Consider the following 19,368-nt stretch of genomic DNA (forward strand, 5'->3'; position numbering starts at 1 on the left):
ATTATAAATAATTCAAATTACTTTAATTTAATTTAAATCCAATTTAAATTAAATAATCCTTCAAGCATTCTTTGTGTGTGACCCTATAGGTTATTATTACGTTGACAACGAATTTTAAATCTAATTAAAAATCGTAAACAATGAGCGGCATCTAGTAATACATCATTGGTACCCAAATAATAATTAAATTGGTGATCGATTGAACCTTTCGTGAATAATGTACAATGTAATATAATCCCTTTAACCAAATATTATTGATAAAACTAGAGGCATGTAAAGTGTCATCCTCATCATAGTTTAATCCAAGTTTCCTTGATCAATGAGTAGACTATCATATCAAATCAATATTTGAGCGTGACCACGCATTTCATAGTCTAACTCACACAAGATGCCAATAATATCACTCCTAAAATATGAGGGTTAAATCTCATCTAGATCATTCATATTTCTCATATGATTCATAATATACCCAATGTCCACTTTTAACATTACCCGGTCAAGGATAACTTTTAATGGAATCAATGTATGTTAATTCTCGTATAGAAATATAATGACTTCAGGTCTAAGGACCATTACATCATTATCACTGTGAAATTTACTTATGACACAACAGACATGTGTACATATACATCTGCCTGTGTTTTTTACTTTAGTATCACTATACCTATGATCAATAAGATGTGATCATTAGTCAACAAACACACCAGTCTTAATGCATTATTATTGTCCCTTAATAATAATACTCGACTAAGGACCTTTAGGAATATTGATAATATTCTCATAATCTCATTTCTAAGTCACGTACTTAGAGATATAGAATTGCATATCATATTCCAAAGATATTTATTAATCTAACATTTATATCGCAGTAAATTAAAAATTAATAAATTATAAAGAGAATAATCAATAGAACATAAACATTAATAATCGTAATGTCTTAAACTAAAATATCATAGTGTTGTCTTTAGGGCACAAACACTAACACCTTCGACACGTCTCTATAATTCTACTAATGAATATAATAATAATAACAAAAAAAAGAACTTTAACATGCATATAATATCTTTACAAATTAATTAATAATGAAAATCTTAAAACTGTTTTCTACTAACGTCACTTGATATATACTCCCTCCGTTCCGACCAATTGTTATAAATTCTGAGACAGTGTCGGACACATATTTTAAGATGAATAGAAAATATAGTTCTATAACTTTTTTCTAAATTTTTTTCTTTTGAATAAAAATAGGATGTTTAAACTTTTATTTAGAAAATAATTTTTTCAAAAAAAATTATAAAACTATATTTTCTATTAATCTTAAATTGTGTGCCGAACACTCTCTCAGAAAGGGATAATAATTGGGAGGAACAGAGGGAGTAACTCATTAATAATAATTTTACCACGAAAATGTGTTAAAAATATTTTAAAAAATTACCAAAAATACCAACTTTCTAAATTTTTTACGATTTTACTATGCTTTAAATTTCTTTTGCAAAATTACGGAATCAACTAAAGTCAACCAAAATCAAGCAAATATCCAACTAGTTAAATCGGGCCTTTTTTGTTACACTTGAGAGGCTACGTGTAGTTGCCGGTCAAAAGTTTGGATTCAGTTGATTCGAGTGGCAAAACATTGTATTTTTATAAAAAAAAATTGAAAAATGGTATTTTGTAAATAAAATATTTTTAAAAAATAACTGTATTTTAACAATAAAAAAATAATCTTGGATATTTGTCAAAAAAGCCCAAATAATTTTGAGAAATTTTTTTAAATTAATCATAGCTAAACAGCTAGTTCATATCATTTCCTAAATTGAATATGTACTAGTTGGTAACCCGTGCCAAGCACGTGTCCGAAATTAAAAATAATAGTATCACATTATTATTTATATAAAACCGAAACTCATAATCCGTGCAAAATACAGATCTAAATATAATATATAAAATATTTTTAAAATATGTAGTTAAAAAATTCGAATTTAAGTGTAACTCTAAAATTTCACCCGTATAGTTCTAGTTGTGCATGCTACAGAAAATAAAGTTTACAGAGAATATAAGTCAATTCGTGTTAATAGTTTACTTTGTAGTTAGTAGTTTTTCAAAATAAAAGTAAATATATGTTATTTTACTTAATTTAACATAACTTAATAAATTTTTAATATAATTTATAAATAAATAAAGTTTACAGAGAATATAAGTCAATTCGTGTTAGTAGTTTGTAGTTTTTCTAAAATTAAAAAAAAATATAAGTTATTTTACTTAATTTAACGTAACTTAATAAATTTTTAATATAATTTACAAATCGTTTAAATTTTTTTATTTTATAAATTAAAAAGACGATCGGATGAACACTAACTAAAAAGAAAATAAAATTTACGAAGAATAGAAATCGAGTTGTGTTAAAAACAAAATTGATAGAGAATAGAAGTCAACTTATGTAGTACCAAAATTTGGTATTTTGATATTTTTAGAACCAAATTATACATAATTTGACTTATTAATAAAGAGTATAGATAAGGTGAAATTGCCAAAAACAAGGGATGTAAGATGGAATAATTTTAATATATTGTTTTCATTATATTTGTAGGAATCCTGTATGCAAAGTTATTGCCTATCATATCCACGTGCTTGAATCCTCATCATCAAGTTGTCTTTTACGTGTCACATGTTTATTTGTCAGATGATGATCCTTTCCTTTACTTGGTCTGCTAAAACACTATTTTGTTTCTCATCATCACTTTCTCAACGTTTCAAAGAATTAATATAAAACATGCAAACTCTGTGTCTAAAATATTATACACATCATCTTCCTACTCCTTTCTTCCCCCGCATACATGTTTTGCTTCTTACACAAGTATATTTATCTAAACAAATCTCCCTCTTCCAGATACACACAATATAGATTTTCAAAACCCATGCTCAACTCATTACCAAATTTATATTACATTCTTCGTAATCATATATTATTTGTTTCTTGTTTGACAATCATCACAGTAGTCATCATGATGGTATGGTCACCGTGGTCTCTGGCTGCTACTGCTTCTTGTCGAAAGTTTCGGGTCAAGGTTAAGCCATTGAAGCTAGAAGGGCTTGATGATAATTTCTGGAGGGAAAAGGTGATGATGGTTGGTATCAATTGGAAAGGAGAAGGGAAATTTGTACTACCATTCTCGTCCAGCAGAAGAAGACATAAAGATTTCTCAAGCGAAAGGATTCTGAAACTGGGAAGATCTTGGCTGGAGTGGAACGATCAAGAGTTCGAGAATTTGATTGGTCTGAATAATGGTCACAAGTGGGATGTATCATTCAGCATCTTATATGTAAGACTTCCTCTTCAACATACCACTTCATACATTGTAATTTACATGCTTTCTGGAAATTTGACTTATCTTTATACTTTGATACAGAGAGACGCTAAAGGAAAAATGGTTGTAACCGGAAAAGGATGCCTGAACTTGGCAAAATTAGCTTCAGAGGGGGTGTTCCAATCGGAAACAAAGATACTTATCAATCTAAAAGCACCGGAATTTCGCACACAAACTAACCTTTCGGTAAGTCAATCTTGAACACTTCATCTCATCTTGTATTCTGATAAGTTTGCAGATTAAACAATTAAGATATAATCTTAAAGGGGCTAGTCAGGGATAATCGGTTGTTACAGCATACAATTTTCTATTATACATGTACAATAGAATTTTTGATACGAATACATGGAATCTATCTTTTTAGGTCCCGTAGAAACTTTCTATTGTACGGTTTGCTGACCGATGGCCTAAACCATCTTCTAATCTATAAAGTAACATAAACCTTCTAATTGTTTTATATCAATGTGAAGTCAAGAAGTATCATTTGCTTAATTTTCTAAGGTTAAATAGGCTTGACTGTTTCCTAGGAGCTGGTCAATGTTGAACAGCAAAAGTATAATCCGTTTTAATATAATTATTTAAGCTCTAACAACTTCATAAATTAACCAAATCAAACATGATACACACACATACAAATGAATACATGATACATGCATAATTGTGTATATATGGAGAAAGACGGAGCAATATAATATATCTACAAGAAGTTATAAGCTAACAAACATGAACATGACTATTATTCGCATAAACCTGTCACCCTAAACTTGGCTTTAGCTTGGTAATAATATAACTTTGTGGGCTACTACTTGGTTTTTGTCTCGTTTCTTTGTATCTGATAAAAATGCAGACTACCTGGTTTTGTGTATAATCATATTATCTGCAAATGCTTGACAGTGGTTGTTTTACAGGTGTTAGTCAGCTTTGCCGAGATAAGAAATTCTCATGAATCAAGGGAATTCCTAGTGCCCTACATACCTCAACTAAGAGATCAGTTCGTCAATGAAATAGGACAAGGTAGAATCTCAAATCAACAAAACGCAAGGAGAGCTCAGTCTGCCAGGTTTGCCTCAGAGAGCTTAGAATCAAGACTCTCTTTACTAGGTTCACGGACTCCACTGGACCAACCTAAGAAAGCACCATTGTTCTCATGGAAAAGACTCAAATCTAAAGTAGAGAGGCTTAATGATAATAAAATAAGTGAAGACTGTGATAGGGTTCATGTTGACAAACAGCTCACCTCCTCGCCTACAGAGGTAAGGCTTATATAGAAACATGAAGGGAACATTTAATTACACTTAATAATCTGCCAGCAAGTACGTTATATGTGTTTGATTACATGTTGGGCAAGTAGATATATAGAATTGAGGTGTAAAAACATACACTTTCGGCATGTTTCTGAATTCAAAATATGTAATATTATAATATATGAAAACTGACGATAGATAGTTATTTGTAGGAGACAGTAGATACCAATGAACATTCCAAACAAGAGGGCCAAAGCCCAAATATTTCAGCAGGTCAGTGGCATGAAATGGACCTTGTTAGCAGAGATGGGCAGACAAAGCTAGTGGCTGAAGTCTTCCTGGCTTCTTTTGATCAACGTAGCTGCAAGGCTGCAGGAGAGAGTGCATGCACAACTCTAGTAGCTGTCATTTCCCACTGGCTTTTTTCAAACCATGATAGAATGCCAACAGGAACTGAATTTGATAGTCTCATTATAGACGGTTCTTCTGAATGGAGGAAGCTCTGTGACAACGAGCCGATTGTAAATAACTTCCCAGATAAACATTTCGATCTTGAAACTGTGTTAGAGACTGGAATTCGGCCCGTCCTCATCTCACAAGAGAAATCTTATGTTGGATTTTTTAGTCCTGAAAAGTTTGAGTCCTTGAAAGGAGCCATGTCTTTTGATGAAATATGGAATGAGATTGGCAACATGGAAGAAGCAGCTCAGCCGAGGACTTACATAGTAAGTTGGAACGATCACTTCTTTGTGTTTAAAGTAAACAATGAAGCCTACTACATCATTGACACACTAGGGGAGAGGCTATATGAAGGTTGCAAGCAAGCATTTATTTTGAAGTTTGATAAATCAGCGTTAATGATGACAAAAGAAAATGTTCACACTGAAGAAACCACAGGCACAGATAAATCTGATAGCAAGGACAGTGATGTGGTTATATGCAAAGGGAAAGACTGTTGTCGGGAGTTTATCAAAATGTTTCTTGCTGCTATACCTTTACAAGAACTTGAACTGGAAGAGGAAAGAGAGGCAGTTTCTTATTATTCCCTCCATCAGCGTTTGCAGATAGAGTTCAACTTCATTACCTTATCTTCATTATCGTCACCGTCTCCATCATCCCAGTCCTCGGATGCTACTGTATCCGCATCTTCTCTATTTTCAAATAAGAATGATTCTGAGTAGAGTGCAACTGTGCATTGATTCTGTTCCTTGTAAAGGAAAGTTTTGGAAGATTTGTAGCTGCAAATCCTGCAATAGTTTTCTGTTTGCAGATGTGATGGAAGATAACAATTGATATGCGACGGTAAATATAACACGAGAACACGACTTCATGGCTCTGCAGAAGTAGCAGGAAAATGTTTGTTCAGATTATATTAATCAATTAGCAATTCAAAGTAAATGTTACTGTAGTAAGCAAGTTAGATTTCACCTACATAATAATGACAATGCACAAATATTCTATCTATCTAGTTTTCTAATGTTTGCATTATACAAGTAGGTGTTTCCAGTTTCTATCCATGGAAGAAAGCTATTCTTTAAAGTGCCTCTATGCGGGCTCCAGATGGTCTAATGAGTAGGATGGGAGTACAGCCTCTGGAAAATTTGGGCCACTGCCTCATAGTCAATAATGCAGTAGGCCAAATAATACAAATGCACGCCAAGGCTCTAAATTATATCTCTATCTTACAAAATCTAGCAGCATTACCGACAAGACCAACTACTCTTGATTCCATATGTGCATTTCACTTTGATAGACCCAGCAGTCCTTTTAACTTAATTACTTTTAGGTTACTTAAAAGAAGTGATTTGCACACCTATAAAAGAAGGCTATGTAGGACCTATAACTAAAATTCCTAATGAGATTTTTCTTCAGTAGGTTCTTTAATAATGGAGAAAAAAGTTTAAGATAAGTGAAAGCAAAGACAAATCTAGGTCACTGCTATTTTTCAAAATTTAATGACGGCGTCAATGCATCTCTACTACACCAAAGTTATGGATAGCACCTAATGAACAGAAAATTATCTCTCGGACAACTTAGGTTGCTAAAAAATCATCATACTTAAGACAAGTGATTTATCTATTTCACATCTCCCATCAAGTGGATTAACAGCTTTTATGCAACTTTGCAAGTTATTTCCCTTAATTCATTAGCGCAGGAAAAAAAAATTAAATTAGTATGCAATAAATTTAGTAATTCCTGTATGAACTGCAAGGGTAACTAAATGTGTAGATTCCAACATTTATAAAAGTCTTTGCTGCCTCCATTAAGCAGATAGTACAGTTGTTCCCTTGGGATTACTTTCCACTCAAAAGGCAACTCCATATGTACTTTTTGCCAATTATAAGAGGCAAACACTCCCATTCAGACACCCAGAGTATTATCTCTGATTTCGCCAATTATAAGAGGCAAACAATCCCATTCAGACACCCAAAGTATTATTTCTGATTTTGTTTTAGGTACAGAAATGATCCCCAATTTTAAAGTTGCCAAAAAACAAAGGTAAATTATGTTATTTTGTCTTCATCCATGTTGCTACACAAAGTTCATACACATATATATGAGATTTCCAATCATAGAACTTGAGTTACTATAGAGAACTTCAGGGAAAGTGTATTACGTTCAATTTCATAAGGGCAGGGGTTATCAAACTAAATTATACATCCAATACTGAATCAGATTAAAAAAAAAATAGCATGTCTTCTATCACCTTTCTAAGTTTACTAAGTCATATTATTTTTTCTTTCATTATCACTGTTGAGTAAATACGCCAGAATGTATTTTATAGTAATTTATAATCAATTTCTCCCCCCCCCCCCCACTTACAAACTAAACAAGTAGATGAGTTCCAGGACCAAACAAGTAGATGAGTTCCAGGACCGCTCACATATTGAAGCACTGGTTGCTCCCCACTTAGGAAACAACAACCTTATCTGGAATTCATCCCCACTTCTGAATTTGTCCAATCAATAAGTGGGGTCCTTGGCCCTCTTTTTTTACCACAAGTTTAAGAAAGAGGATTTGATCTTCACATGGACTTTTAGCTTTTTAAAGACAGGGTATCAAAAACATACAGGACATGGGCTAATGACAAACTGTTTACAAACATTCCATCTCTAAACAATTGTACTTGATTTTCTGTTTGCAAGTTGCACCTAATGAACTCTGTTTGCAAGTTGCACCTAATGAACTCGAAGAAATAACTTTTTGAGTCAACCTATTAAGAATTCTGTGGGGAAAATAGTTAAAATACTTAAATTTATTTTTTAGGAATTAACTTTTTGAGGGCTTATTATGCAGCAGAAAAGCAGAAATTCTAATAGACCTCCATACAGTCGTGCACTCATAACTTTGCAAAGTATGATCACTCAGAATTACAAGTGGCAACTAACAGTTAACTATAATTTCTGTTCTTGCCTTATTAATGGTATCTGGGACATTTGTAAAGAACTTAAACCAACAAGCCTCCTTTACAATTAATTAGTTATCAAACACAGAAACTCCTCAGCAAAATGAAGCCTTGACAAAAGTTATGCCAGTGCCCAAGTAAAACTAATGTTTGGTCCTAAAAGGGACCCTGCCCTCACTACTGGCGATAATGCAATGACGTTCCTTAACGTCATGTCTGTACATAATTCTGCTCATCATGCCATCATACTTATATTTTAATGTTTTAATTACCACTCTTAATTGCTTCACTGGTTGGGGACAACTACAAGCAACTTAAATTATAAAGATTAACCACACTAAGAGTATCAAATCCTGTTTGCTATTAAAAAACCTAGGTTTATAAAAAGTATTTGATACTTATTATTGGTAGTCAGTATATCCAAAGCCCTTCTTTCCTCTTTACGATATGAGTAGATAGTTAATTTTACCAATCATTATAAAGTTTGCTCTTAATATACTACAAGCTGCATTATTTCAAAATTAAGAGAATTTCTAAAGGTTTTATAGAATATAGTCTCTAGTATTTCCAAACACTTAAAAGGTAAGTCATTTCAACCTTACTGCATCAAAATATACAACAGTTCCAATGAACTACAATTAGGCTGCGGAAATCCCCTAAACATTATTTCAAGAGAAGCTGTTCACATAAAAGTTAACTTACAGACCTGCATTTCTCGCCCTCCCAGTACAGTCATGATATGGAAGCTTTGGATGCCAGGAGAAATGTTTGTCCTCACGCGGATGATCCATAATCGCCGTGCGTTTTCTTGGAGTTTTCTTTAAATTTAGCTTTTCGGCATCTATAACCCGATCACAAGAACAGGTGTCCACAGACTCACAAAAATAAGATTTTTTAAAGAAAGACTTGTCAATTTGTATTGATGAATCAATCAATTTGTTTCCTTGGGGGGTCATTAAATTGAGATTCCCCAAATCTTTGTCAATTCTAGTCTCAATTATCTCACGTGGACTATCAAGACAGCCCAGCCGCAATGATAGATCACACCCTGATTCATACGAGTTACCAATGGTTTCTTTGATATCCGCTTCAATGGACTTACTTGAAGCCAATGGTATCTTGGAGGGAGAACTTAATTTGGAAGGGGCACCGAAATTAAAGCTGGAAGATGTACCGAAATTAAACCGGGAATCATTTGGTTGAAGATCTCCAAAAAATAAGGGGTAAACAGCATGGCTCTGAGATGGCATACTCATACAGGATATACTAGTTTTATTGGCATCTGAATAACCAGACAAAAACTGATTAGTAGTTCCATGATTTCCTAGCACCGAGTTCTGCAAATTGCTTGAGGAAACAGTTATTTTGTCAGGACCTTTTGGACTAAGGTAATAACTTGGCGTAATATTCCGTTGGCTCCTTGAGGCTCTTCTTGGTGTGCATCCCAAATGCAGAGCAGCTAAGAAATTTAAATGTTAAAGATACATAAAAATACGTTCACAAATCATAATTAGTAAAGTATTTTCATAAACATTATTGTAACTTTATTTTGCAATCTAAAAAAAATAAAGAAATGCCAATGAATGTGAGAACTTAAAATAGAAGGGACAGGGGTAAAACATCCATAAATTCATTCTTACATAGTAAATATGAAGTAATCCACATAACCATATATTAAGTTGAACCAACTTTCCTACAAAATGTCTAATACACAAGAAAATATAGAAAGTAAGATGGCCATCGTGTCTTAAAGTACAAAAGACATATAAAAAGTTCCACTATTATTCTCAGACAGGATCAATACAAATAAAGCTGAACTTATTAGTGTACTTATGTAGGGTCACTATAGCAAAACTAAAGATTTAATGTTTGGTTGCATAATCATACCCTCTCCACTATTTGGGATAATATTTTTCAAAGAATGTGATTAGTACTTTTAAGCATCCAAACGAAAATTATTTTCAACTGATAAAGAAATTGAACAGATACCTTCGATACAAGGCTGCAAGAAAACCCCAGTTTCCATAGTTTCATCTAGTCGAATAATTGTGTTAATGGCATCATTTGTTCTGTCCCAAAGTGTTTTCAGATCCATATACTCAGCCTGATCAAATAGGCCATGCAATTTAGCCATGAATCACAGGGGAGAAGGGGGGGGACACACATTAGTCATAGGTGAGTAAAAAAAGGCAGTAAAATTAAAGAAGAAACCTCAGAATTGGCCTTGGAGTACATAATTTCTTCAGCTTTGAGGACAACAATTGGGAGCTTTTCTTGCCATTCTTTGTTCTTTTTAGTTGCTGGGCAATGAATCTCATGCACAACCCTGACATAAAAATGCCAATATTACACACACAACCACACACAGAAGTGTAAAGAGGAGAAAAGAGATGGAATTTTGATACCTGAAGATTTCTTGAATGAGGGAACCTCTGATGGGTTGGTGTCGACTATCACTATGCCAAACTTTTCTAACACACTCGTATGGTCTTGGACCTGGTCTAGGCATATCTTGATAAAATGGTAATAATCAAGAACTAAAATGAGAACAAAACACACACAATCAGTGTGGTAGACAGAGAGAGAGGGAGAGAGAGGGGGGGAGGGGGGAGGGGGAGAGAGAGGGAGGGAGGGAGGGGGGGAGAGAGAGAGAGAGAGAGAGAGAGAGAGAGAGAGGGTACAGGAGAGAGAGAGGGAGTAGAGAGAGAGAGGGTACAGAGAGAGAGGGTACAGAGAGAGAGCGAGAGAGAGAGAGGGTACAGAGAGAGAAGGGTAGGCAAGATTAGTGACAATGTCTTGACTTGTTTGTACCAAAGATTTCAAGCAACAGTGATGGTTAAGAGTGTAGGAGGGAGGGGGGGGGGGCCTCTTTTTTACTTTGAAGGGGGGAGTTTTGAAACAGTGTAAAAAAGCTGGTGGTGCATCAATAATTGAACAAAGGTGTATGTCAAGTATAGTATAGAATAGGGGGGGGGGGGGGGGTATTGATGAGTAAGATTAAGAATGTGGGGTCTGACACAAGTCAAGAAGCTGACATGCCTCTGCTTCCCATCCCCATGCTTGGTTTGGGTTGGGCCTTTGGCTATGTTTTGGTCACTGTGTCTTTGCCCTGACCATTGGCTTTGGCTTTCAACAACTGGAGTGGAGAGCGAGGGAGATTTGTCTGTCACTCTTTTTTGTGTCACTGTCGGTGGTCTAAACAAATACCCCCCCCCCAACTTCATTATTCTTTTTTTAGCCTTATTTCACTTCCCTTCAAAATGTCAAAAATATTTCAGTTCAATCAGTAAAAAAGGGTGAAAAGCTCGATTTTTCTCATTCTGCCAAACTCGCCCAGTTTACCTCACCTTGGGGCTCGCCCAGTTTACCTCAAATAAAATTCCAATTTCTTTTTCTAAAAAAATAATCTTTTTAATTATAATTTTAAAATATAAAAGATTTTAAATAACATTTTAAAATAAATATGCTTTTAGAAAAATATATAACTTTGAGGTGTTTTTTGGTAGATTAGCATATGAATTATTTTTAGCAGCAAAATACACCAAATAAACCACTAAATTACTTTACAAGTACGTTTGATTTGGTATGCACAAAAATACCTGAAATAACAAAAGGCAAAAGGCCATGACATGCCCAAGCTTATTTTGAAGATTCTAACAGATAATAGGTACACGCATAGATTGGATTGGTGGTGGCTACAGAAACCATGTTCGGAATGACTAGGAAGTGAGAGCTTTTGTTGGCGAACCAGTATGAATTCGCATTCGCTGGTGTGTTGCATTCTTCATCCACCACAGATAAAAAACCGAAGAGATGATCACCAGCCCTGCTGCACATCCAAATGCTATTCCCACCACTTTACCTACTCGTTTCTTGTCACTTTTCGAAGACGTTACTTTGTCGCCTACTGCATACGATCAATATATTACATAAGGCCTGGATTTTAAAAAATGGGAAAAGCGACAACAGCAGGTTGTTGCCAAGTCACCTGATACGCTAAGTGGTGAATATGGCCATACTTATTGTTGTATTTTGAACCAAACTTTGTTGAGATTTGATAAAAAAAAATTCATTTTAACTGAAATATGAACATGAAGGTTGGAAATGTTGAGGAAAAACCTTGGGAAACATGGATAGCTGACACCAAGGGACCATATGTACTTTGGCTTGGAATGCAACAAGTGCCCCTTCCAGCCCAAAAGAAATGAATGTCGACAATATTATTTGTGACATTTCCTTCATATTTCTTTATCAAGGCTTTTTTTGACGCCCCTGCTTCATTCTGAATGTTGAAATCTTGAACAACTCTTTCTCCCTACAAAAAGATGTGCCTTAAATCTAAACTTTTAATGTATAAGAAAGTTTATTTTTTTAGGGAGAAGAATCACATTAGTACCTGGATGTAAATGTCAAATAAACGTTTTCCAAGTCCTTTCCACGATCGAGTGTCTTCCATTTGTATCTCAGCAAAGTGAAGCTCTACTGCGTATCTCCCATTTTTTAAACCAACGCCATAATATCTCAATGAGCTTGATGATGTTCTTGCTGTTTTATACAGCTCAGAATCCAAAGTTCCTGAAATTTGAGAATCGGTTTGTGCAACAGCTTGAGGTCCATTAGGATTAGAAATGAAAATGCCAGTACTGCTCACTGCCCAATTGTTATTGGAGCCTGCATAATAAGAGGCTGCTCCCAGCGTTTCTGAATCATCATCGAACCGGATACCGGAAGTAGACACTTGTTTCATGCCTCCACAATTGATTGAAAACGAGGCTACAAAACGTACAGAGTCTAGAATTTATCTCTTTTTTTTTATTAATTAACATGCATTAGATTTACAGAAGCAGATAACGTATCATGTTTTTTATCTTCTGTGTCTGCATGAACTTACTGGATGGGGCTACGTTACTGCATTTGGTATTGTCAAGGCACTGCAGCAATGTAGACGCCTTCCTGAAAATGAATGGGAAATCAAGGTTATATATGATACTCGTGAAAGTTTGTATAGATATGACATTGCAGTGAAATTTTAATTTTTAATTATTCCAGTTGAGGTACATATGCAACTCAAGCAACAATAGGCATACACTGGTCATGTGATATATGACCAGATCCTTATTGCATGAGAGAGTGCAGTTGATAAACAACTTGAAACAACTTAATAACTTTCATTCTGTAGAAAATTTGAAGTGCAAGGATATTTGAACTGCGATATGAACCGGAAAACTTACTCATCATATAAGGTGTCTGAATTTATGGAAGTTCCGACAACATTCCTGAAGGCAGAGACGAATATTATAAATGACTGGCGAAAAAGATCATTTAAGCTTTTTTGCCTATTTAAATTAGAAAGAGGCCCACTTACATTGTTAAACCCACTTTAGCAAAATTCAGAGGTAAACTCCCAGAGATGGAATTGAAGGAAACATCTCTATGACAAAATGAAGGATAAATAGAAAAAGCAATGAATCTATTAGAAATGCACTGAGTGAAGATAAAGATGCAGATTAATTGGAACACAAAATGATATATCAAAGTCCCTATAGTCCGATTTAATTACAATCAAGATCATGAGTTACTAAGCTTTTTTCCGACTAAATTAGATATTTGTTGGTAGAATTACACTGCAGTTATTTTTTTCACTTGCGAGTATGAGCAGAAAAGAATACTAAAGCATAGAGAAACTCCTATTCTAAGCAATTTCAGTTACATAAGAGAATAAGAATCAAGCTTCAACCAGAAAACCAGAATCCTGTTTCTTTTTTGCAATTTATATACATAGAAAGGGGAAATCGGATTCAAGCGGACTTACAGAGCCACAAGATTTGGACTTACGATACTTTCAGGTAGCTCACCATTTAGGTTGTTGTTGCCAATGAATCTGCAATGAATAACCAAAGAATATCATCAAATAAACTTGCCAACCCCAATTAAACAAAAAAATTATAAGAACTCAAAACCTTAACAGCCATGTATGCATCCTTAAATAATGTTTGGCATACATTGAGCAGGTGATCAGATAATGTATTTGAGAAACTGTACTGTGCCATTTGATTCAAACAATGCAGGGAATTAGACAGAAAATTCAACTTACAGGTATTGTAATGATGCAAAGTCTTGGAATGAGTTTGGTACCTGGCCTGTCAACTTGTTGAAACTCAGGTCCCTGTCATGGTTATGAAAAAACAGAAACTTAGTGACTAAAGAACTGAAAATATGAGTTATAAAATCAAAAATCCCCAAAAGCTTTTTATTATTTTATTACTCTATAATTATGAATATGAACAAAATGATAAAAGATATTCTCACAAGATTTTCAAGTTAGAAAAGGAGCCAAGTTGTTTTGGAAGTTCGCCAACCAAATGACAGTTCCTCAACAATCTACAAGGAAAAACATAGGCATTAGAGAAGATAAATGTATATAACTAGTTAAAAAAATCAAGTACCGGATGTGATGATTTGCAAAATCTTACAATATGGACAAACTTGTAAGATTTTCGAGGAAGTCCAGGGAGGATTCCCCCTTAATAAGGTCACCAATTCTCCTATGTAAAAATAAGATACAAGTAAATGAAAGTAAGTGAAGCACTAATTAGCAATCTTTTCTTGATGTGCTGGAGAATGACTCGTGCCACCGTCGACCTCAAGAAAATGAACCGCATTAAACACAAGGAGTTTTGATAAATAAGAAGACATCCTTACAGGTCATCCAATTTTGTTAGGGCACCATAACTGAGTGGAATTGGTCCTTCAAGGTTGGTGCCTTGAAGTCTCCTGCAAAGATGCTAGGAATCAGCATAATCGACTAGGCCATTGAAAAAATATTAAAAACCTCAATAGTTAACTGTAGGGTTATAGATAAGCATTCATGCTTACAGGGTCTTCAGATTTGTGAGAGTTCCAAGGAATTCAGGAAGCTTTCCAGTAAAACGATTATCAGATGCCCATCTAAAGCAATATATAATCTTTATGAAAACAAAATGAAGCATGAATGATATTATGAGCATGTAAATGTAAAGTTGTAAAAATGTACAGTGTCTGGAGGAGTTTCAAGTTTGAAAATTCTTCTGGAATCGGTCCACTCAGTCCACTGCTATCAATATACCTGATTGATAAAAAAAATGAGGAAGGAAATCAAAAACGGAAGCATGAATGGAGATGCAATACGCTTTTTAGTGTTAAAACTTACAGCTGCACTAAGGATGTTAGCTTTTCAAGTTCAGTGGGTATGTTTCCATTGAAATTATTTGAGCTAATACTCCTGTGATTACATTATGAACTGCATCAATTAGCATATACAATCTAGAGGATAAAAAGAGGAACAGGACTGGGAACCATGTTACATATACAGGTCGTATACGACTCACAGGGAAACTAATTTGGTCAGACTGCCAAGTTCTGCGGGTACAGGTCCACTGAGATTGTTAATCCCCAAACTCCTGTTTTTCCAGAAATAATTTAAGCATTAAAAAATGGGCCTGTTGAGTTCACGTCATGATTATGAAATATGAAACAAAAAAAGGAGAAGCTTGTAGGAAGTTCCGTTAAGAGTTACAGGCGTCGCCAGAAATATTAGTTAGTGTGGATCAAGTGACACCACATCTTTCGATGTAGCTACACCTGTGTTTACAGCTTACAAGAATTGCATTTTGGATAGCTGCCCGATTTCTACTGGGATCGGTCCACTTAATATATTCTGACCCAAGTTCCTGTATTTTAAGATCACAAAACCATCAAATTATGTCTAATTAAATGCGAAATTTAAACATAACTGATGAAAAAATATCTCTTACAAGTCCACAAGTTCCTTTAGCTCAAAAAGTTCTCTTGGAATATTACCAGAAATGTCAAGAGCATATACCTTCCTAAACAATGTGAAAAAGATAACTATCTCAAGAAAAAATTAACAGTAATCACAAAACTAAAAACAATGAGAGCAACAGATGATGAAACAAACAAGTGGTTTATGTGGCAGGCAGTGCTAGAGCATTCACAAGCTATTCTGGGATTTGCGTTCTCGGATGCCCAAATTGCATCCTTAATGCAAGGGTCAATAGTGAGATTCAACTTTTCACTTAAATTCCAGTAATCTACCAACTTCTTCAGAGCCACCACTGTGCAACAAAGCCAAGCAAAAACAACTCTAACACCACCAAATAAAAAAAACATAGATACACGACGAGACTTGGAAGAGAGGATACCTTCATTTGGATCAGTAGCTGGTTGTGCAACAACCACTTTGAGAATGCAAAGAACAAAGACAGAAAATCTCAGGATTCCCATTGCAGGGCAGAATCAAGATTAGACAGTGAATTTATTTTATGGGACTCGAAAAGTTTTGACTAATCAACATGTACTTACAATATAAATCAACCATCAAAGTTGAATGTCTGAACCATCATGATTTATAAATTGACAATTAAGAAAATTTTCATAACCATGTAATATTATAGGTCAGATGAAAGCAGTACATTTTTAAACTTGGTAACCAGCCATATTGCAAAGCTGAAAGATTCTTATTAGAATCAATATCAGTCAAACATGTAAATATCCTGGAAGTTAAAACAGTTCTGCATTTTCTATAGCAAAAGATGAAGAGGTCCATTTGTAGGGTCACCATTATTGGAATATCAAAATATAAAATATGAAGGGATTAAATTTTCAATTATTTTATCAACTTGACTCTCCCACTATATGCAAAGTTTGTTACAGCATTTGATTGTTTAAAACAACATTGCTTTTAAAATATACAAGTCATCATCAACAATGACTGAACCAGGCAACCAGCTAACATTTACCTTTCTAACACTAGCTCATTAAACTAATTTAGAGAATTACACAGATAAATGCAAAAAGAAAAAACATTAAGTTCAGAAAATCTCACCTGATGCACAATACTGCAGTATTTGCCGGGTTTAGGATCTGGGTAGTTTAAGACCTATTTATTTGAAACAGCACAGAGTTTGGTTTCTACCTAATAAATAGTAATAATAAATCTGCCAAAAATCATGGTAAATCACTATGATAAGGACTCAAGAAAAATAGCTTAATCCTGCTGCTTCTTTTTTTATTGCTAATTTACATGGTTAACTAGTTGATAGCCGGCCTATGAATAATATCATTTTCAAAGACTATGAAAATGTTAGAAAATTAGGATTTTAGAGCTTAATTTAATTATGTTCTTGATGTTAATCCTAAAATCTAATGATTGGAAATTGTTCAATGATATTTGAACTTAAATTTTCATGTATGGTTTTAAGAATTTTCTTAATGAAATTCATATGAAATGAGAGATGAAAGTAGCTTGGAAAAGCTTGGAAAATTTGAGAATGTTTGTCCCACATTGAAATAAATAAAGGGGGTTGTGTGCTTTATATGGTATTACTCACATGAGTAGTATACAACTACTAAGGTGTGTGATGGTCCATTGTGTTGTTGTGTGCTTCGCGCACCCCGCCCCAGATCGGGTCGGGTTGAAGGGTGATTTGGGCGAATGTCTCGGCGTCTCGCGTACGCGAGGCGACCTGGGCGAGGATTTTATTTATTTGAGAATTATTTTAATTCGAATTTATTTATCGGTGATTGGATTATTGGGCTGGGTTCTGAAATAGGCTAAGTAGTCTAAATATATTGAACCTGCAAATAATCTGATCTGTAACAAGTTCTGATATAAAATCAGAACTTAAGAACTGATGAATAAAATCAGAACTTAACAAGTTCTGATATCAGAATCAGAACTTAAGTACTGATGAGTCGAATCAGAACTTAACTTAAGTTCTGATAATAATGTGGGTGTTAATGTGAAAAGCTGTTACAAATAATTTAAATTCAAAAGCTGTTCAGTTTTAATTTTTTCATTTATGAATTCAAAATCTGATCAGTTTTGATTTTTTCATTAATGGAGCAGTTTAATTCAGACATTAAGTGTGTGGACAGTTTCATTTTTCCTCTCCTATAAATAGAGGCTAAACTGAATGAATACAACACACTACATTCTCATCTCTTCTCTTCAACCTCTCTGCATTTCTCTCCCATAAGTCCTGAAGTGCTGATATTTTCCGGCGACTGAGGTGCTAGTCGAAGTGGAGGTTTTGTTGCTGCTGTTAACATAAACTCCGAGCTGTTTTATCCTGGTGGAGATATTGCGCACATCCCAAACGCAGCAGGTAGGGGGCAATAATCTCTTCAAGAGCAGTCAGGACTTCGAGCAAGGCCTGGTGACTCAGCTGTAATCATTTTCTTGGCGTTTTGTATCTGTAAACCTTTATTTCAGTCACTGTTGAAAGCTATGATTTCGGGTACATCTTTCTTTCTCTCTACGTTATCTCAGTTACTGATTTTGTTTACCTGCATGTTTTGTTTTGTTAACTGTGGTCTTGGCCTAAACTTGTTAAATTCTTTATACACTTGCCTCTATGTTGCTTTACTTGTTAGTGAGTTTCTCAACATTCTTGAAGAGATTATTAGTTATTTAGAATTTAGCATAATGGTTAACGAAAGTGAGGTTATCGTTGGTGGTGGTAGCAGTTCGGGTGTAACTGCTGGGGCCATTGATTGGACCACCTATAGTTTCCCACAAGCTGTTGAACTAACCGGTTTACCGGAGAAATTCAACGGTGGCATTGGCTTTTCTCGCTGGCAGAAAAGGATGAAGTTGTGGTTGACTATAAAGGGTCTGTGGCCGGTTGTGGAATATGAGAAACCAGTAGTGGATCAAGAGAAGGCTGACACAGTTAAGGCTTTTGCGAAGTGGGCTGAGAAGGATGGAGTGGCTAGAGCGGCCATTCTGGCGGCACTAACAAACACTTTGTTTGATGTCTATTCTTCTGATGCCTACTCTGCAAAACTCTTATGGGAGAAGCTGGACCAGACACATAATACTGACTCACAAGGTCTAGAAAAGTATTCTGTGGCAAGGTTCCTCGAGTTCAAGCTGGTGGACAATAAGTCCATGACTGAGCAGGTGCATGAGTTCGAGATGATAGTGCATGCTTTGAAGGAGTCTGGAATGAATCTCCTGGAGAAGTTCAAGGTGATGAGTGTGATTGAAAAGCTCCCGAAGTCTTGGGAAGAGTTCTCTCTCTCCCTGAAAAGACAGAAATGAGAGATCACCTGGACCAACCTTATGCTGGACATCTCGGTGCAAGAACAACACAAGTCCAAACAGGGACATGTGATGCCATCTGAACACGGTACCTCGAAGGTAAACATAGCAACTGTAGGACAAAAGAGGAAGGCTTTTGCTAAGAAAGCTAATAGTAATAAACCTAAGAGTGACAAGGACAAGGCCAAGAAACCCAAGGCAAACAAACCATGCTGGTCTTGTGGGCAGGTTGGGCACTGGAGTAAGGAC

The 19,368-nt window shown here is 35.0% G+C and overlaps 3 protein-coding genes across 4 annotated transcripts; 1 reads left to right on the top strand and 2 right to left on the bottom strand.

Annotated features, from left to right (window-relative positions):
- The first annotated feature begins 2,772 nt into the window (after window positions 1–2,772).
- On the top strand, window positions 2,773–5,790 carry LOC141667455 (uncharacterized). Its single transcript, XM_074473959.1, has 4 exons — window positions 2,773–3,320; window positions 3,408–3,551; window positions 4,274–4,618; window positions 4,822–5,790. Exons 1-4 carry the CDS (start codon window positions 2,835–2,837, stop codon window positions 5,788–5,790), a joined length of 1,944 nt encoding a protein of 647 aa, XP_074330060.1. The 5' UTR covers window positions 2,773–2,834.
- An 18-nt stretch (window positions 5,791–5,808) lies between these two features.
- LOC141667456 (uncharacterized) lies at window positions 5,809–10,634 on the bottom strand. The gene is made up of 5 exons (XM_074473960.1): window positions 10,421–10,634; window positions 10,227–10,341; window positions 10,005–10,119; window positions 8,722–9,474; window positions 5,809–5,944 (listed from the first exon to the last, which is right to left on the bottom strand). The coding sequence occupies exons 1-5, from the start codon at window positions 10,522–10,524 to the stop codon at window positions 5,937–5,939; spliced, it is 1,095 nt and encodes a 364-aa protein (XP_074330061.1). The 5' UTR covers window positions 10,525–10,634; the 3' UTR covers window positions 5,809–5,936.
- A 918-nt stretch (window positions 10,635–11,552) lies between these two features.
- On the bottom strand, window positions 11,553–16,634 carry LOC141663589 (uncharacterized). Of its 2 annotated transcripts, XM_074469375.1 has the most exons (20): window positions 16,377–16,634; window positions 16,217–16,252; window positions 15,973–16,129; window positions 15,809–15,880; window positions 15,653–15,724; window positions 15,383–15,454; window positions 15,205–15,276; window positions 15,049–15,120; window positions 14,892–14,963; window positions 14,718–14,789; window positions 14,489–14,560; window positions 14,325–14,396; window positions 14,110–14,181; window positions 13,828–13,896; window positions 13,381–13,446; window positions 13,247–13,291; window positions 12,907–12,968; window positions 12,412–12,788; window positions 12,135–12,330; window positions 11,553–11,922 (listed from the first exon to the last, which is right to left on the bottom strand). In XM_074469375.1, exons 1-20 carry the CDS (start codon window positions 16,390–16,392, stop codon window positions 11,735–11,737), a joined length of 1,932 nt encoding a protein of 643 aa, XP_074325476.1. In that variant the 5' UTR covers window positions 16,393–16,634; the 3' UTR covers window positions 11,553–11,734. The 2 variants fall into 2 exon arrangements, with proteins under 2 accessions (XP_074325476.1, XP_074325475.1); XM_074469374.1 differs by having other exon boundaries at window positions 16,217–16,570.
- Window positions 16,635–19,368: the final 2,734 nt, after the last annotated feature.

This window comes from Apium graveolens, chromosome 6 (genome assembly GCF_009905375.1).
Source record: "Apium graveolens cultivar Ventura chromosome 6, ASM990537v1, whole genome shotgun sequence".
Taxonomy (NCBI): Eukaryota; Viridiplantae; Streptophyta; class Magnoliopsida; order Apiales; family Apiaceae; genus Apium; species Apium graveolens.